The 20,407-nt window shown below is 30.8% G+C and overlaps 1 protein-coding gene across 1 annotated transcript in view; it reads right to left on the bottom strand.

The window, feature by feature from the left end:
* Positions 1 to 6,074: 6,074 nt before the first annotated feature.
* mof (males absent on the first) overlaps positions 6,075 to 20,407 on the bottom strand; it is a 49,339-nt gene continuing 35,006 nt past the window's right edge. The window contains exons 5-9 of the mRNA XM_067264505.1: positions 14,287 to 14,451; positions 12,429 to 12,518; positions 7,120 to 7,354; positions 6,705 to 6,855; positions 6,075 to 6,596 (exon numbers count right to left, since the gene is read on the bottom strand). Of these exons, the coding sequence (XP_067120606.1) occupies positions 6,380 to 6,596; positions 6,705 to 6,855; positions 7,120 to 7,354; positions 12,429 to 12,518; positions 14,287 to 14,451 (858 nt within the window). The 3' untranslated portion in view covers positions 6,075 to 6,379. The remainder of the gene's footprint in view (positions 6,597 to 6,704; positions 6,856 to 7,119; positions 7,355 to 12,428; positions 12,519 to 14,286; positions 14,452 to 20,407) is intronic.

The raw sequence follows: 20,407 nt of genomic DNA, 5'->3' as shown, positions 1-20,407 counted from the left end.
CAATGAAAATTTAGAAGTTGCGAAAGCAAAAGCTAGTGCACTTGGTGAGTCTTTTTGAATTTTTTTCGAATGGTAGCCGGTACTCAAGTTTTTTTTTTTTTTTTTTTTTTTTTTTTATGGCTACTTTGAATGCTCTGTCGGCAAAATAATCCATTTGATGGTTAAATTTTACAATTGAGGCTCTTATTTTATCTCTAAATCGCATTATTTTAAATATTTTAAAATCATAGATTCCTCCATGACGATACTATCGATAGTACGGGAGCCGCCATCTGTTTCTTTCACCGTCGTTCCTAAATGCCTTCTAACAGTAGCGCACCTCCGTAGTAGCGGAGACGCAGAGCGACCACTATTAACGAACGCACACAAACAGAAGTTTTTGCCGTCCGACGGCGCATACTCCGGCGGAATACAGGAACGCGTTCCACAGATATTTTTAATTCAACAGATGTCGCTCGCGCGGAGACATAAAAGAACGCGCCCGTAGTCCCACAAGGCGAAAAGTTTTTAAAATTCGTTTTAGACTAAATTTATTGTATTTTTTATATTCCATTAAGCATTTAAAAATATTTTTGGAGTGTTAGTCATATACTTTTAAAATTTTCAAAGCACTTTTATTTATAATATCTTAATTTTAATTCTAAAATGTGTATATTAAATAATGTCGAACGTCTGGCCCTCTCCTTGTAAGAGGACCCTATGTTCATCATGGGTTAGGCCTGGCCACAATGGAAACAGCAGAGTTTTCTAAGAAAAACTTAAATATGTGGAACAAGTGCGACTGGTTCAATAATTCATTAAAATTAGTTCAATTAGAATTATTCACGTATTTTCCAGAATAGCTACTGCCTAGCCAATGCTGAATATTTATCACTTTTAATCACAATGTTTCTAATTCTGGTTTTGACTTATGGCATCCCTCACCACCCGGTCGCCCCATTGTGGGCCTGGCCGAACCCATAATGGGCCTACTAAAAGAGGCCCTCTTAGTGCCCACAGGGCGGAAAGAGTTAAAAAAAAAAAAAAAAAAAAAAAAAAAACCCTACATTGGAGCAACATGGCCTTAATTGCTTTTGTTTTAAAATTGTTTCTGCTGATGAAGATTTCACAAATCTTTTTTTTTTTTTTTTTTTATTTAAATCTAATTTAAATTTACTTATCGCACTTCCTGTCATTATATTGTTTCTTTTACATCCTGTACGTGTATACCGGATATAACAAAAGAAAAAAAAATGTAAGTGTTAGATTTCTTTCAGTGATCAATGCAAAAAATGTTGGTAGATTATATTTCAATAAATAAATATTTAACCATTCTGTATGTTTGTTTATGTAAATTTGCACGAATGATCACGTGACAGTAGTCATTCGTCAATGGTATTTTGAACGTTTCAATGACTCTAAAGGATGAGTCAAGGATGCACCGTTTGTTGGCGCATCCTTTTGAGATCTCTTTCTTTTCTTCTTTAAAAACACACTTTCCATCCTGTGAGCAGCAAGAGGACATTTTTATCAAGTCCATTATGTGTTTAGTCAGGGCCACCCTGGAGTGGCCGGGTGATGAGGGATGAGGGATGATATACTGAATGGACCATCCATGAAAAATTCTTGGAATTTTTCAACCCATCCATATGCAATCCCAAGTCCTCCAAAGCAGTAGGCTGACCGGTGCAAATTAATGTTGAATTTGAAAAAAATTCGATGGATAATGATCCGTAACCCATTTTTTAAAACTGTCTTGAATCTTGACAGTTTCATTACTTAGAATGTGATCTTCAATCATTTCTTACAGTTATGTTCCAGGTTTTCTAATACTCAAACTACAATTTTAAATACTAAATCTGAATGGGATATGAAAAGTAATTCGTCAAATGAATCATTATTTGTCAGTTTATACAAAGGCTATATGTACTGTAAATTACACTTATTACTGTAGAAATAATATGCAATAAAATCACTTAAAAATCTTATACTATGTTTAAGTACTTAAAGTGACAATACTATGTTTTTCTGTTCTAAAATTGTCTAATTTTGTAGAAATAACCCTATTTGTAGTCTGACAATGTTAAATAAGGGAATACTTTTTAAAAACTCTCACTGCAACTATATATACAGTATGTATATTTTGGTTTGACTAAATATTGCTATAGAGGGATTTGACTGTCTCTGTATATATGTTTGTATGTATGTATGTAAAGTACAAATCTGACATATAAGAACTATATTCTATGCATCTACATAATTTACATTTTACTAATTAAAATGAAAATGTGGTTGTTTAAATTGTATTTCCAAAACATTTAAATATATTGGATTGTATTATAGTTTTTTTTTATGTTCTAATTGTTTAAAGTTTCTATCAAAATAACAGATGAGTTGGAGAGCTTGAATTTCCATTAAAGCAGAACACCATTGATTGATAGTTTAATAAAATATAGCAACTAATTAATAAAACTCCAAGACAGCAATTATAATTAAAATTTACAAGTTCAGAAATGCTAAATCAGAATAGTATATTCACAATTTTGTCCCCTTTCACACATCAGGATTGGATAATGTAATCTGAAGAGGACAACAAAGGACAAATTGTGAAGACACTTTTGCTCTAATTTAATGTTTCTTCTACACTTGTATATTTATTTTTTGTTATGTATTTATAAATATCTTTTGCAATGAATTTTAAAAAATAGATCTAATCCTGTTGTTATTGAATAACAGATTTAATCCCGTGTACAACTCGTAACAGTCAATATTTTAGAGATAAAATCTTAATTACTTAGTCCAATTATTATGTTTAACAATAAAATAATTATCGAATAATTCACAAAATTTTGTTATTGTAATGACTAATTGCACAGATTGAAAATAAATGCTATTTTGTAAATGCTTTAGTATGAAATTCATTAAGTGAATCTATAATAATTATTGTGAAATTTTACAGGGTGACAATAATTAATCCGTACAAAGTTTGTAGCAATGCTGCACCTGAACTTTTTTACTGTCACCAATTTACATACTATTGTTTAATTCTCCATGATTTCCTGCCCGTGTAGATGTACTTTCGATGTAATAAGAGTTAGTTCTTTATTTTTTTAATGGTGTCGAACAAATGTTGTGCAATTTTGGAGCTATTCCGGCAAGGAAAGCATCAATGTGAAATTGTTCGTCTGCTCGGTGTTCCAAAAATGACAGTCTCAGATGCAGTTCGGCGATTCAAGGAGCTTGGCTACAATGGTGACCGTCCCGGACGTGGAAGAAAGCGCACTGTCAACACGTCTAGGAACCGCAAGATCATCACAAAGCGAGTTGACTGACATGCAAAGGTCTCCATGAGAAAAATTGCTCGTGAGATCAGAATCAATCGCGAATTGGTGCGGTTAATGGTGAAAAAGGAACTCATACTCAAGCCCTACAAGTTCCAAAAGGTTCAGCTCCTCACCAATAAAAACAAGTGCGTGAGACTCCAAAGATTCCGTTAACTCAAGCGTCAGGCCGCAGGTCGACAATGGGAGTGCATTCTCTTCACAGACGAAAAACTTTTCTCCGTACAACCACCAAAACGACAGGAACTGGTCCGCGGGGGCTCCTGGACGCTCAGCCGTCACCGAACATCACAAAATCCAATGTCAGTCACGGTTTGGGGCGAAATTTGTGCGAGCGGCAAGACACCCCTTGTTTTCGTCGATCAAGGGGCCAAAATCAATCAAAATGTGTACCACCGTGACATTCTCGAGGCTGTGGTACTTCTGTGGGCTCAGCAGCATTTTGGCAGTGCGAAATGGACGTTTCAGCAGGACTCGGCGCCGACACACAGGGCGAAGAAGACTCAGGAGTGTGCAAGGCTCATTTTTCCGATTTCATCTCGTCTGCGGAATGGCCACCGTACTCGCCGAATCTGAACCCAATGGACTACAGTGTGTGGTCCATTTTGGAGGCCAGGGCCTGTTCTAAGCGCCATGAAAGTTTGGAGTCGCTGAAGCAATCCTTGCGCTGGGAGTGAGACAAACTGTCTCCAGAAGAGCGCGGCCCATCGCTGAGAATTTCAAAACGCATTTGGGGCTCTGCATCAAAGCAAAAGAAGGCCACTTTGAAACTGGCTGAATATCTGATTAATACGTAAAGTATTGTCACTGTTATATGCTGTTGTTTTGCTAATTTTCATTTCTTTAATAAATTTACGATACAAAAAACTTGTACGGGTTAATTATTGTCACCCTGTAAATTCAGATCATATTATATTTCACTGGCACTCTAGAACAGCAGTGGCAAACATAGTATATATGTCCAAAAAACATATTGCCCGACATGACATTTTCTGTGATTTTTATTTTGTCATTGTACGAGGTGCATTTGAAAAGTTAGGTGAATGGTCCCATAGTTGAAATAACCATAGGATGTTGTGCTCACACAGATGTAGTGTGAGACTTGCCAACTAGTGTCCCCTAGCCTTGAAATCACGACAGTTAAATGGAAGTGCATGCAACAAACAATGTAATGCAGTCAGTGTGAGAAGGAGTGTCACTGCAAAATGGAGCAACTCTTGAACATCAAGTTTTGCTTCAAATTAAGCAAAATGGCGACAGTCCATGGAATGGTGTTCAAGTCCCTCCCACCTCCCCCTCCCAAAAAATGTCGTCTCACCAAATCCAGGATTAAGACGATGTTGATTGTTTTTTTTGACAGTAAGGGCTTGATCCGTCATGAATTTTTACCCAATGATACAACCATCAATGCAGAATTCTATGAGGGTGTTTTGAAATGGCTGCTGAAACGTATCCGGCGACTTCGGCCACAGTTGTACCAGAGTGGACAGTGGACTCTGCTCCACAACAACGCCTATTTGCACACTGCGAGCTGCGTGTGGCACTTCCTCACTACATGCCAGGCGACAGTTCTTCAACACTCTCCATATTCTCCAGGTCTGGCATCTGCAGATTTCTTGTTTCCCCACCTCAAAGGAGTCCTAAAGGCCTACACTTTTCCGACATTGTGCAGATCCAACAACGTGACAACGGTGCTTCATGTGATATTGAAGAAGCGTTTGCTCACAGCTTCCAGAAGCTGTACAACCGATCTCAAATGTGTGTTGTCACTAATGGTGATTACTTTGAATGCCAGTAAAGGTATTTTGTTTGTATCTCTTGTTTCCTTTATTTTATGAGACCATTCACTGAACTTTTTAGACACACCTTGTATAATCCAGAATAATAATTATAATATTCAATTATTTATTTACCTTTATATGATACCAGTATATTCCAAAGAAGTTAAAAAAATAATCTCTCTAAGGAAGCTACATGGTTTAAATTAATCAAATGATAATGCCAGAATTATTGGGCCTTTATCATGGCTAATTAAACATGACCCAATGAATTCAGCATTATCATTTTATTAATTAATAATTTGGATTTAGTTCATTGTACAGTACATGGCTTACCAGTAATATCAATTTACATTAATTTTGTCTTTTTTAAATACTGAATATATTTTGATGCTTTAGTATCAGTATTTTAATTTGAATAAATTATTAATAAAAAAAACACATTAGCAAAACATTTTTTAAAAAATAAAAATTCTTTTATTTCTTTAAAAATTGTTGTTTGAACTCAAAGTTTTAGAATGCACAAATTTTTAATGTCTACTTTGGTGTGCATATACAAAAAGATTTCTTATTGTTGCTCTAGAATTTGTCTCCATAAGGAATTTTATTGAAACAAATACATAAAAGAACTTTGACCAGTTATAAAATTATAAAACATATCTAAACACTGTTGGATTTTTTACTAGACTATTTTTACACTAAAATTTGATCAAATATCTAGCATAAAAATAACCTGTAAAAATTCTGGCAATGTCAAGTTATTTGTTTTGGTTTATAATTTCCAAGTTTCTCATATTCCTATACTTGGATCCACAACAAAAACTAAATTTTGAAATATTTCAACAAATTTTAGACTGATAAATTGATCTCAAATATCTTCGAAAGTTGTATCATTTAATTCAAAATATAGAGATTATACTAAATTGAAGCTTACAGATAAGTTGTAATTATATTAATAAAAAAACAATCAGAAAAATTTAACAAGACCAAAACTTTTTTATTGTGTGATTTAAAAGAAATTATATTTCAAATATCACTGTTTTGACATCATTAGTAAGCTTTATACACTTATACAAATCAGTTTTGAACTGAATAAAATATTCAAAATACAAATTTATCACTTAATAAAACATGAAAAATGAAGGAAGAAATTCAAACAAACATTCATAGGTACAATTACTGCAACGTAGATGAATTTTACATGTAATGATGAACATAGATGAATTAGAACATAAACTATATTTTTTACTGATTACATATACTACAACGTTGGTTCATAAATTATTTCTTTCCAATTTTTTGCTGCTTTTTAGGAGGTGTCCATCTGAGACAAGAAGTATCTACAGTCAAGCGAGGTTTCTTATACTGAGCACTACGTAAATGTTCTTCGACTAATTTTGGTGTAACACAAATAACATGTTGTCCTTTCCAATATTTAACCATGTTTAAACTTTGTAAAGTACTGATGATATCTCCTTGACTAATACTAGTCATTTGGCTTAAAAATATAATTTATTTTATTAATTACATGTGAAAGTAATATATGAAACAAATTTGAAAAATTGGACTACTTTCTTTGGTTTACTGTAAACAAAATAAATCTTACCTTAAATCTTTAATTGTTAAGGTCCCACGAAAATCTCTTAATATTTCTAATAATACCCAGGACCAGTAACTACGATAGCTTAATTTTCCCAAATCAGATAAGGGTTTTTCAGGAGATCCGACAGAATGCTCAAATTTGGATAATTCATAACCTGTAAAATAATTTGTGAGCTATTTAAACTGTACAAGATGATCAAAAGGAAAATTAATTTGTGAAGAGTAAACTTGGTGACAATGTAAGCCAGTCTATTTGTTATAGCCCTGTTTATGTGTCATAAGAAACACTTAAATCTTAAATATTTATTTAGAGTTTCAAATATTATTAGAGTTCATAGTAAGTGAATTTGTGATATGTGAAGAATCAGTCAGGTGGTGTTGCCAAGTTTACTCCTTGCAAGTAAATTTTTAATACATACTGAAAGCTATTAAAAACTTTCCATATCCTTTACGCTGATATGGTGGCAACGTTAGAATACAAGCGACGTTATTTCCATCAGGAGATTCTTTTTCTTTGGAAAAATATCCTACTAAATGTGCCCCATGTTTGTCTACTTCACATAATATATAAAAGATGAAAGGTTCAACATCAAAATACAAAGTTTTATGATCAAGGAAAAGTTTGGCAAGTAAACATAAATTCTGACAATATATCTGTAATGGAAATAAATATATATTTATTAACTAATCATTAAATTATTATTATAAATTGTTAATAATATATTAATATAATATATAAATTGTTAATATGTATATAATAATTAATACTTTATATAAATATATGTAATAAGTTGTATATTATCTTAATCTTAAAAATACATTATTCATTCTTTAATAGGTTTATATACACTGCTATCTAAAGATTCTAAGCTTATAAATGTTTATAATTTCCTACTATAAATTCAAATAATAATAATAATATGAATGATGTAATTTCCAGTTTAAAAATTGTAAACTCTTATTCAAAACTTATTCTTTTTCTTTATGTACATAAATTATCAAATCAAGCTCCAAAGTAAATTCATAATTTACATGAAAAATTATATCACATTACATTTCCTGTAAGTTATTTTTTGTTTTATAACAAGAAAATTTGTTTTTGCTTGTTAAATGAATGTCATTGCCATGGTGATGACATTTGGAAACTCACAGCATATGTTGTGGAAAATTAATGGTTTCAATTGTTAAAATTCTTATAGATTAAAAATATTTGAATGCATATTGCTTTTATGATAAATTACTTTAAAAAATTCTTTAATTTATTTTTGGAATGATGATTGGTCAGTTTCATTAATTATGAAATAATGATTAACATTGCCACCAATTTATCAATTTTTATATTTTCAATAATCAACAATATGGCTGATACACTTTATTTAATACTAGTTATATAATATGTCAATGAATTATCCAATATTGATTCATTGGTAAACTTAATATAAGACAGAATATTTTTTTTCTGAAGTTAAAACAACAGAAAAAAACATTTTATAATGTTCATTAATAACTTAATTTTCTTTGAAATTACCTGTATTGTTCTTTCTTGTTTAAAAAAAATAGTAATAATAATGTCTATGCCTAATAAAATTTTTCCAATGTTTTTATTGTCCAAATGTAATTTTATACAAGATATATTAGAACATTCTACAGTTTTTCATTCTAAAGCTTTTATTCAAAGAATAAACTTAAATTGTTGTTATGTACAACATTTCCCATTTAATTCAAATATTTATTATAACTTTAATACAGTAGAGTACTCATTATTCAAAATAATCAGGATGGGACAATTTTGAATAACTGATCATACGTGGTAATGAAAGAATAAAAAGTTAAATGCCTTAAATAAAGTAAAAATATTAGTTTTAATTCTAGTACAATAGTAGAAGAAAAAAGGTTAAGAGACAGAAATGTAGAATATAAGATGATTATATATGAAATAATGGAAAAAATTGTCTAATTTATTAAAAACAAGTGTTAGTCTTTCATTGCAATTTACAACTTACTGATGAAATTCTGGAATTCAAAGTAAAAAAATAAATAAATTGCATAATAGTTAAATTAATATTAAATAAATAATTTTCACATGACTATAATTTATCACAATTCTTTTTTGGAAAGAAGTCACTTATTTTGCTTTTTAAACTGCTTTGTATCATGTCCTCAAATCCTGCAACTCAAATTTTACCCACTTCTAATTAAGACAGAAGGCTAAAATTTTAAGGATGTACAGTACCTAAGCCTGACAGTAATGCACTTTAATGATGTTTTAGGGGTGACCCCACCTTCACCATCCTTCTCATTCTAAAACCTGATAAATATAATCAAATGTAAAATTTAATTGTGTGTGTGTATGTGTGTGTGTGTGTGTGTGTAAATGTATTTTACAGATGTATATGACAGAGGTGGCCCACTTTGATTCAAAAGCATGACCATGACCAATAAGTTTTTTTAAATTTTTTTTTAATATATTAAAACTATTAACTCACTTGATGGCTCACTTGATCATGACAACAATTGAAAAATTTCTTTGGGTTATATTTCTAACCATGTCAATGCTGTTTCTAATGCATTAATTTAAATGCTTCACTGTGGAGCATTTTTATGCATTAGAAGGCCATGATTACTTAATCTTGCTTTTCTATTTGTACTATAATAAACTGAAACTAACACTAGTACTGGTAACAAGACATATCAATAGTGAGCCTATAGAAGATCACCAACAATTATTATTACATTAAAACTTCAGAGAGTATTAATTCCAGAAATTAAGTCAATTTTGGTTAATAATTTTTTTAGATAATTGTAGAAGTATTCTTTTCTACAAATATCAGAAAAAATATATATATATCTCCCTAGCTTCATTTTAATACTGTTATTATTACAATATTAACATTATATTACAGTGAAATTCTGTTAAACTGGCATCTGTTATGCCAGAAAACCTAATAAACTGACTTGTCGAGCTTGTCATTGAGGGGGTTATTGGTGCTCTGGGTAGATCCAGAGTTATGATTTTCATGTAAACAGTTCTTGGAAAGTGGTATAGGCTGTCCTTTTAGAGATGACAAATGCCAAGATGACATAATTCTGTGCTAGGTAAAACCAGTTAGCTCATGCATGATTTTTTCCTAAAGATGTTATTGCATGGGTTTTAGAAGAACAACCTCCAACATTTCGACTTCACCGTGACCTTTCACCGTAGAATCACCGTACACCTTTCTTAGCAATTTTAAAATCTCCGTAGGTGTTTTACCTAAACGCTGACAAAATTTAATGTTGGAGGTTGTTCTTGAAACTCCACTTTTATTACGTCGCAGGACAAAGGTAACTATCTCCGGAAAAAAACAGCAGCGCTCGTGGTTTAATCACATGACATGGGTGAAATTAACCTGAACACGTAGAGATGGTTTGGTAGAATCTATTTCATATGCTGTAACTTCAAACACATGCTTTTGTTGTCATAGATTAGTGCATTCCCCGAACTTTTGGATTGTACCACGCAAATAAAAAGCAGAAATATTTAACACACTTGAAAACAATAACTATCATGAAAACAGCTACAATACATTACTGTTCATGTACTTCAATAATTAGGGTATGTCTGTATTTAAAGTAATGAAAATGTTCAAAGCACAAAGTAAGAATAGTGTAATACAAAAGCTAAAAGTAGCAATATTTACCAGATATAAACATTCACTTTCATAACCACTTAAAAAGTCTGTGATTGATTTTGAAGAGTCTGAAATATTGGTGTAGGTTCTGTCGCAGATTGTATCTTTTACTGAAGAGAGGTTGGCAAGAATTATGATCCAAAATGCATTTAAATAAAATATCTGAGAATTAAGTTGGCTTCTGAGTAATTCTTGAACTCAAGTGAATGTCAGAGTTGAAGGACATAAAAGAGGTTTCTCAGATGAATAAATTAAAATGGTTATAAAAGTGAATAAAAATAGTGTGTTCTTTTTTCAAGCCAAACAAAGCTAGGAATAGCCTGGAAAAATTGAAGTGAAGTGTTAAATAATAAAAGATAGATTTGTACACTCCAGGGGATTAAAGGAAAAAAAACTGGAAAAACTTCCATCGTCTGATGTGGCATATTCAATAACAAGGCACTGTATCAGTACTGACAATGCCAAATTAATGAAATGTCTCTGTACTATAAAGCACTTTAAAAGAATTTAATACAAATTCAACAAGGAATTTACAAGCCTAAAATGTATAAATCATAAAAAATACCCATATCAATAAAGAATGACAAAATACATCTATTAATTTTAAAAAGTTTTTGTCCACTTATACAGCTGTCCTTACTTAAAACATATGATTTAATTATAACAATTGTGAGATTTAATGCATTATTACTAATGTGAAAATGTATTCTCTGTTTAGAAGCTTATTTTAAACTTTATACTTCACATTTGGTTTGAGTTTTTTGAATTCAGAAAGGATATAATTCTATACAAACTGTAAGAAATATTCTTAATATGCTGAAATTTTGAACAGGTCAAATGTAGTTTTAAAGTTCTGTTTTAAAAATTTTGAATTAAAGGAAGGGTGCTCAAAAGCTGTTGGACAAAAAGAAAAAAAAAAGCAGGAAAAAACTGTTAAAAGTCTACAAATAATAACTTGTAGACTTGCAACAAATCTTAATATGTCACAGACATATATTGTTGAAACACTTCATTAACTTGGAATGGTTGCAAAACATGATTGGATTCTGCATGCATTAAGTAAAAAAAAAAAAAACAAACTGAACTGAGTATAATTTTGTCTGATGAACATAGGCAATTCTAGTGTTTCATTTTATTTTTAAATTAGTTACTCATTTTTATCATAGAAAATTTTTTATGGATGACAAAATTAAAGTTAAAAATATTTGTTATTAACCAAAAATTTGTTGTAGTGAGCTGTGTATGTTCGGGCAATTACCAGGCAATTTTTTTCCTGAACACATGTTCGAATACTAAATTGTTGAAGTTCAGAACAGTTCAAGTACTAAGATACCATTATATTAATATATATTAATAAAAAAGAAAATAATACTTAAATAATACTTTTAAAGATTTTGAAAGATTTATCAGCAAAAGATTAATTAAAAGGAGATTTATGGATTTCAATGACAATACACATTCTGATCAAGTTCTTCATAAACTTTCAAATCTGTCACAACATGCTGATAAAATCAGACAAACTCAATAAAAAAGTAAAGAAATTAGAATTTAATGTCTATGGATAATCTTGACTCCATTATAGGATACGAATCACATGTCTGTACAGCAGCAAAAGTTCTAAAATTATTATTTTTAGATTTTAATTGTTTAATTTATATTACTACATTGCATTTTTAATATTTATGTTTTGATTAAATTTTCAATTTCACAAAAAAGTCTGTTAGAAAACACTGCTAACTAAATCCAGATAAAGTATTTGTTTCAGAATGTTTTAATGGCCTATTATAATTTCTTTAACTTTTTATTGAGTTTGTATATAATTTTACTTTTCTAAAAGTCAATAATAATCATTCTTCCATGATAATAGAATTTAGACATGGGGATTCTGTCATAGAAACAATTTTAAGCTTGTCAACGTTATTATAAAAAATTATTTTATACAACTTAAAAATTTATAAAGTGTCCATATACTGTATTTCTGTTTAGGTTACACAATTTTCACTCGTTATTTATATTCAATTTATTAAATGAATAAAAATTAATACTTAAATATATACCTTATGATCTTTCCCATCCACTTCCCATACAGAAATTGTTCCCTTTCTATAAATTTCTTTTCCTGGAGGTTGACGCCAAGTACATTCTCCCTAAAAACATAACATCAGTAATATATCAGGAGGATATGTTAATTTATTTCTATATTACAGCCATACCCTGCTATCTGAACTCCCAGTATCCAAATTCTTGATACAATATATATGGCGTTCTTTGACACCCGTTGCAATATCCACATCAATTGAATAATCCTGGCATTATGAATTTATTTGAAATGAATTTGTAAAACCTTGAAAGTTGCACTAGTAAAAGTGGAAAATAAGAAAACCAATCAAAAACAGAAGGTATTCTCAGCATCTATTTTTGTTTGTTTTAGTGATTTTATATCTATGTTCTACTGAAGCTATACAATTCAGGATTTTTAATGCAGATCAATGGACAGCTACAAGGGCTTAGGCCCTCTTCAGTGACTCAAAAAACATTAAAATTTATTTGTTCAAACTTTAAAACATTGTTTTTAAGAACATTTATAATGGCAAATATAGTTTATCTACAATGCAATTGTCATGCATGTGTTAATAAAAGATACTTATAATTATTCAAATATAAGGAATGCCCAATTAAAAAGTGGACACGTGTCATATTTCACTATGCTAAGTATAGGACAAAGGCAGAGATTATGTTGGATGAAGTGAAGGATAGGATCAAAGAATTTTTTTACCAACAGCCACCAAAATTCTATGCAACTAGCATCAATCTGATTGTAAGACACTAGGACCTTTGCCTAAACAAACATGGAGATTTCTTTTAGATTTGCAGTGTTTGCCAGTTCTGATATATGTCCACTTTTCATTTGGGCAACCTTTATACTTCTAAGTTTAGAGTTGGCACCCTTTGAGTTCTTCTGGATCTGCCACTGTTTTTAATCATAAATTTAGTCCAATCCTACGAGCTAACTATTAAAAGTTTATTACTTTCTTTGTTTTCATTGTTGTTCTGCTTTTATATGGTAATACAGAGCAGTTTAATATAAAATTTAAAATATCATTACAACATTTTCATTGTTGTCTACTACATATTGAAGAAAATGTAGTTCATTAACAATTCCTAATTGAAAATATTTTACAAATTAGGGATACTCAAATGGGAGCTTTTGTTCATTTTTACAAAAACAGTGAATTGTGAACACACATGTAGGGAATATACAATTTCAATAAAGTAAAAAAAACCTAAAATCTTTTGGTATTGTCAACTACAAATCTCATAATTCTCATTTCATCATTATTGAACATTTTATTGGTCAACATTATTCTCTAAGAGAATTATTTTGTTCTGTATCTTAGTTAAAAATACAACTAGTCCCATTATTAATAAATTAACTATAGTCAATAGTTGGTAAATGTTGTTTCAAGGAAGCTTTCCTTTAAGTTGATGGCTTTTGCCATGAGAACCTGCATTAATGAAGTCAAGATCAAAAGAAACTACACTTTCATGACTTTTAAGAAAGCTGTGAAAGCCTGTATAGCAAGAAAATCCCTACTTGCTCACTGCATGACTGCTTACAAACACATCTTTTGATGATCTCATTGTTAGTAATGTAGCTACAGTTTGTAATGTTTAACATCATGTTAAAAATATAGATTAATAGGTAAACAGGATTTTGCAATGTTTTAGTATCATTCAAAGAAATTGGTTTGGGTTATTTAGATGGATGAGTATAAGTTAAGAATCTTTCTCATAGGAAATAGTGGAAAAAACTTTCTAATATCCAAATTCCTGATACTTGAATCATTTTCAAGAACACAATATATTCTGATAATGGGGTATGGCTGAAATATATAATTTTCTTGAATACTTTACCTGATGATATCTGTATGTTTTTTCTAATCGCATGTATTTTAAACAATATTCACATATCCATAGTTTAGGTTGTTTTCCATATTCATCAGGAAATGGTGAGAAATACCAAGCATCAATCTCATACTTTCCAAACTGTATTCTATCAATATATTTTACTTTTGTAATCTGGAAAAAATTATCATTATGCAAAGAAATTAAAGAAATTACTAATTAAATGAAAATATTATATCTATGAATAAGTTTTACACAAAATTCAAAATAGAACAAAATTATTATTATGGTATTGGTAAAATGTATCCTACTTGACTTACACTGGTAGTCATATGCTGGACCAAGGTCAAAGCATAGCTATTATTTTATTTACCATATATCTCGGCAGATAAGACGAAGTATAAATTTTCGTCAAAGTTTTATAGTTTTAGCATATATCTGTCCTATAAGACGACTCCCAAACTATCAATGGCCTATGAATTTAGTTTAGATCAGTGATCAGTGATCATCATCTGAATAATAATAATACTGTATAGCATATACAGAATTACGTCCTATTTGTAATTTTTCAAATGAACAAATTTTATTTTCTTGCATCCGGCAGCACTGCCTTGCGATTGTTGCAAACATTTGCACTGATTCGGCATTCAAGTGATGACCTTGACTATTCACAAAAATGTCATATGGACTATTCCATTTTGTGGACATATCCTACTCTCTACTAGTAAATAATTACGGTTTGTCCATTTTTTTAATAATAGTTTTAATTTATATAAATTTCAATCTAATGTTTTTTGTATCTGTCATATAAGATGACCCTGGATTTTAGGGGCCTTTTTTTATGATTCAACTATCGTCTTATCTGCCGAGATATATGGTATGTGCTGTTTATATATTTATCTGTTTAAGAATTTCCTGACTGTGATGTGTTTATACTATACACATCATATAGTCAGGAAATTCTTTTGTAGTATGACAGTCTTCTGCATTGTAATGTATGTGCTGTTGTGAAGCCCTAATGTTTCTAGACTTTTGTGTAGTGCATGTGATATTGATATATTGATGCCTGTGCAAAAAAGGACTACTGACATAATAAGTATGGTACTTTACTTATCCATTCTCCACAAATACTTTATTTCATGGGAAAGTTTTGAGTGTTTACTAACTGTTTTCATATGAAGCTAAAAATAGCAATATTTTCTGGATATAATCACTTATTTTGATAACCCCTGAAAAGGGGTTTTTGAATGAATAAAACAAATTTGTTAAATCCTTCAAGTCTGATATTCATAGATCTTTTATTTATATGCATTTTGGATCAATATGCTTTTGCTGATTCCTCTTCAGTCTAGAAATAATGAAACTATTTGTAATTTACAACTATTTGCTTTTAAAAGATGTAAAACTTAACACAAACAACTTACATAGGTAAATGTCGGACTTGAAGGACATAACAAATTTGTTTTATTTGTCCAAAGGGTTATCCGTTTTCAGTGGTTTTAAAAATGAGCAATTTTTTCATTTTATGTATTTTGTATGTTATGTCTAGTTTGTTGTAATGAAATTCTTTTGTCTAGGATTATGGCATAATTACTATATATTTTGTATATGTTGTTTTCTATGACTGACAAGGTGTGTATTTCTAATATGGTTGGTGGGTGTGTAGTAGTTTGTATTTGTATGCAAGCTTTTGATGCTAGTTGCTATTTGATTATGTCAATGCAAGTAGTCAGTTTTCAACCTAATGTGATGTGATGCATTATATATTTTCATGTATGACGTGGCATTTCTTACAAGTGTCATATCTTTTAGAATGTGTTTCCTGTAGTTTCTTGTGTTTATGATTTGGCAGCCATGTATGGCAATCATGAACCCTTCCCCTTCCATTGCTCCAACTAGATATTTTGAGTCAGCCAGCAGCATGATCTTGGTTGAGATCATTAGGCTGCTATTTTGGAGCTCCTTCTGGATCTAGGACTGCTTCACGGTGTCTGTCTCTTGTATACTGCATTATATCTCCAGGTTTATGTACATTTAATGGTGCACTGTTTTTGTCTACAAAAGTTATTTTTGTGTAATTGTCATGCTTCTTGATTTTCATAGACAAATTCTTGCAGTGTCTGTAGTTTCTACACTAAATCTTCATCAGTTATTTTGACATATTCAATTGAAAAAAATTTAGTCGCTTTTTTGCATTCTATTCAATAGAAATCAATATATATGAATTTAAAATCTTACATCTTAGAAGCTCACCTGTTTACAAATTGTACAAGTGAACCTCTAGAATGTAAGATTTTAAATATATGTACAGTACATTGATTTATATTAAATGAAATGCCAAAAAATGGTAACAAAATTTTTTCAACTAAAAAAGGCAAAAAACTGGCAAAAATTCATTTGGAAAAACAAAAATACTTCAATTTCTATGTTGAACTCTTCTATGATAAGAAAAGATGTTTACTACAATATAGTATCTGAAATTATACTTAAAGAAGAAAACTTCCATGCAATAGCTTTAAGCTATTTATTTAAATGAATGAGTAAATTTCAGTAAATGGTCAATACATGGAGGCACAGGTTCATCCCAAGATAGTTTAAGCTTCCAGATTTCTTGCAGCAGCATCTTAGTTAATATTACAAAGGAAGAAATCCACCCCAATGGGTCAAATAATCTCGCAATAGATGACAAAATTGTTATTTGTCATCCGAAAACATTCAGTGGAACTTCAATCCCCAAGAGCCCCAAATTTTGGTAAATTGTGGGAGGCAGGAGTTAAATCTTTCAAATATCACTTAAAAAGAGTTGTAGGTGGTACAATCTTGACATTAGAAGAGTTTCTCACCATCACCAATCAAATCGAGGGAATTTTAAACAGTCGCCTCATTTCCCCTTTATCAGTGGATCCAGATGATCTTGAGGTATTAACACCGGCTCATTTCCTTATAGGTAGATCAATTGACACTATACCAGACATTGATCTCAAATCTCTATCAGACAATAGACTTTCACATTGGCAACGTGTAACAAAAATGACTCAATTCATTTGGAAACAATGGACTAATACATACTTAAATAATTTACAACAACGGAATAAGTGGATGATTGAAAAGGATAATATTAAAATAGGGACTTTAGTCATTATCAAGGAAGATAATACAGTAGAGCATCGATTATCCGACTTAATTGGGGACTCGGGGTTGGTCGGATAACTGAAAAGTATGAAAAAATACATTATTAGTAGAGTATATTAGTATATCGCTATTAACCTATCCCATGTTGAATTTTTCTCCGTTGTGCGTTGCTTTGCGTTGAATTTTTAACGATGTTAAGTCTAACAAAAAGTTTTTTAAAAATAATAGTCATCGCTATTGTATCATGAAAAATTATTTCTTTATTTTCCACAAAATAAAGACAAAATAAAAAATTAAGCATGGTTTAAATACTAGCATCCCTTTCATGGTCGAGCCAGTGCTGCCAGCTAAAACATGCAAAAATGTAACAAAAATAATATTAAAGTAGCCAAGACATAACCAAATATTGTAGCACCACATCACTAGCAGACATTTGAATTTGCCGACTAGAACGCGGTTGGTTAACTGATAAGTCAGTTAATCGGGGGTCGGATAATCGATGCTCTACTGTATACCTATCTTTAAGTGGTTAGTGGGAAGAATTACAGAAGTTTTCCCAGGATCTGACAGTAAAGTAAGAGCTATGAGTGTAAAAACAAAAAATGGCATATTTAAACGAAGTGTATCTAAAATTTGTGTTTTACCTTCAGAGAACTGAAGTTGTGTTTTGTAAAAAAAAAAAAAAATGTTTTTTTTTGTGTGTGTGTAATTTGTTGAACCCTAGAAGGTTCAAAGCGAGAGGATGTTAAGTTCGATATTCAATTTAACAAAATTGTAACATGTGTGCTTATGTTACATGGTGTTGATGTACAGTCCACAGCTCTGTCACACGTGTCAGGTGTGTTGTGTAACTATAGACTTGGGAATGCAGGGAGAGATCTTCCTGCCTAGAGAGGGAAAAATTGTGCTTTTCCTTTGGTGTGGCCAGGCAGTGCTGACCAGAGTGTGTGGCTGGCAAAGAACCAGTGTTGTGCCTTTATTAATTAATTGTCAGGTACCTGAGTGTTACTCTTTTGTGGAGTGCCAGAGTGCTACTCACTAGTGTTGAAAATAAATTACAAATAGTTTTGTTGTTGTGTTATAAATAATTTGTGTACTGTGTTTAGAACATGTAAACAGCAACATGTTAAAACATTTTACATCATTTTCTGGTCTGTCGTTAAGTGGCCAAATAAATAAATATTGTAGTTATGAAGAATTTTAATACCATGGATCTTTTCTTCTATATATAGAAGTTATGCAACTTAATAATGATGATGTTATTACTATATAATAATACTAGCAGATAAGTCGTGTTGCCATAACAACAAACATTAAGATTATTAGATTATTTCATACTTCTAATCCTTCTATTATATTTAAAAATTCTTTAAATAGTGTACAGTAAAGGAAATAAAAAATTTTAAAAATGTGTTAGTTTGGTCACTTGGTATGATAAACCTTTATGTAAGATAACCTTTTTGTTATATAAATCAAATACTATAATATAACAAACATTAAAATGAAAACTATATAAAGAGTTTGGTTATTTCAGCTTACCATTATCTGGTTTATTGCGATACTTGGATGGTATGAAATGGCACAGTTTCATTGGTCAAATAGACAGAAATTGAAAATATGATAAATTTTTTCATAATGTTAACTCTAAGAAACTGACCATTCCAAATATCAAATGGCCAATGAATCAAATTTCACAAAAAAATGAACCAGATATTTAAACTTGGCACCTTGAAAACCACTTAAAACATATCTTGTATTACATACTTTTCCTATTTGAATGCCACCATATTGTTGGTCTGATAGAAAAAGGGATTGCTTGGAAGGGAGTTGAAGTAATTCGACCAAAAGTAGTCATTGACCTCTTCCTGGAAGAGAGAATGGTCAGCAACTACTAATTAATACTGGTCTACTAATATTATTTGAAAAGTGATATGTGTTGGATATATTGTGATGACCCTGCATGTGATTAAAGTTGTTAACCTTAATGTCTGAAAGACTTCATATAAAACTTGTTTAAATTTTTAAAAAATCTTATAAAAATGCAAAAGAAAATTGTTTTTATGTGATGATAAAGTGTATATATTTTTGCAACAGATTATATAAACTATGTGGAAAGTATGTCCTCATAATTATCACATTTATAGAAAAATATCGAATAACAGTAGAGCATCGATTATCCGACTTAATTGGGGACTGGGATTGGTCGGATAACTGAAAAGTCAGATAACCGAAAAGTATGAAAAAATACATTATTAGTATAGTGTATTAGGCCTGGTTTAAATACTAGCCTCCCTTTCATGGTCGAGCCAGTGCTGCCAGCTAAAACATGCAAAAATTTTTTAACAAAAATAATATTAAAGTAGCAAAGACATAACCAAATATTGTAGTGCCACATCACTAGCGGACATTTGAATTTGCTGACAGAACGCGGTTGGTTAATCGGGGGTCGGATAATCGATGCTCTACTGTAGTTTGGTTTTGGTTTATTTGGTTATGGCAACGTTTGAGCAATCTGCTAAGGCAATGCATCCCAGAAGACTTTTATGTGAAGCTGGACCCTATTTAGATATTACTAACGTGAAGAAAACCTGGAAAATTCCACGTGGCCAGCCTGTTGGCCATGCCAAAACCCATGAATAACTAACTACCAGTTTTTGGTAGTTTTATCCACTCAGCTACTGGAGGGCACCTTTTAGAATTAAGAAAGTATCATTCAGAAATAAAAAAAAAACCAAGTTGTTAGATGTGGAAAATTAAATACTTATAGACTTTCACAGGGTAATGCTTTCCATTCAACACAGGCAAGTGCTATATGCTACCTATTGCAGTAATAATATAGTGCATCTATTGCATAAACTTTTTAAAGTATTATTTGCTGTTTAAAATACTAATACTTATCTAATAGTAAAGCAAACTAAGAAAAATTGGTGAATTTTTATATACTTATGTTTGTTATTTACTTTAAATTATTTGGCATTTTAAAATCATTGATAGACAA

This window comes from Centruroides vittatus, unplaced genomic scaffold (genome assembly GCF_030686945.1).
Source record: "Centruroides vittatus isolate TY-2023 unplaced genomic scaffold, ASM3068694v2 contig_19, whole genome shotgun sequence".
Classification (NCBI taxonomy): domain Eukaryota; kingdom Metazoa; phylum Arthropoda; class Arachnida; order Scorpiones; family Buthidae; genus Centruroides; species Centruroides vittatus.
Note: the sequence above shows the minus strand (reverse complement) of the source record. Positions and strands in the feature narration are given on the sequence as shown.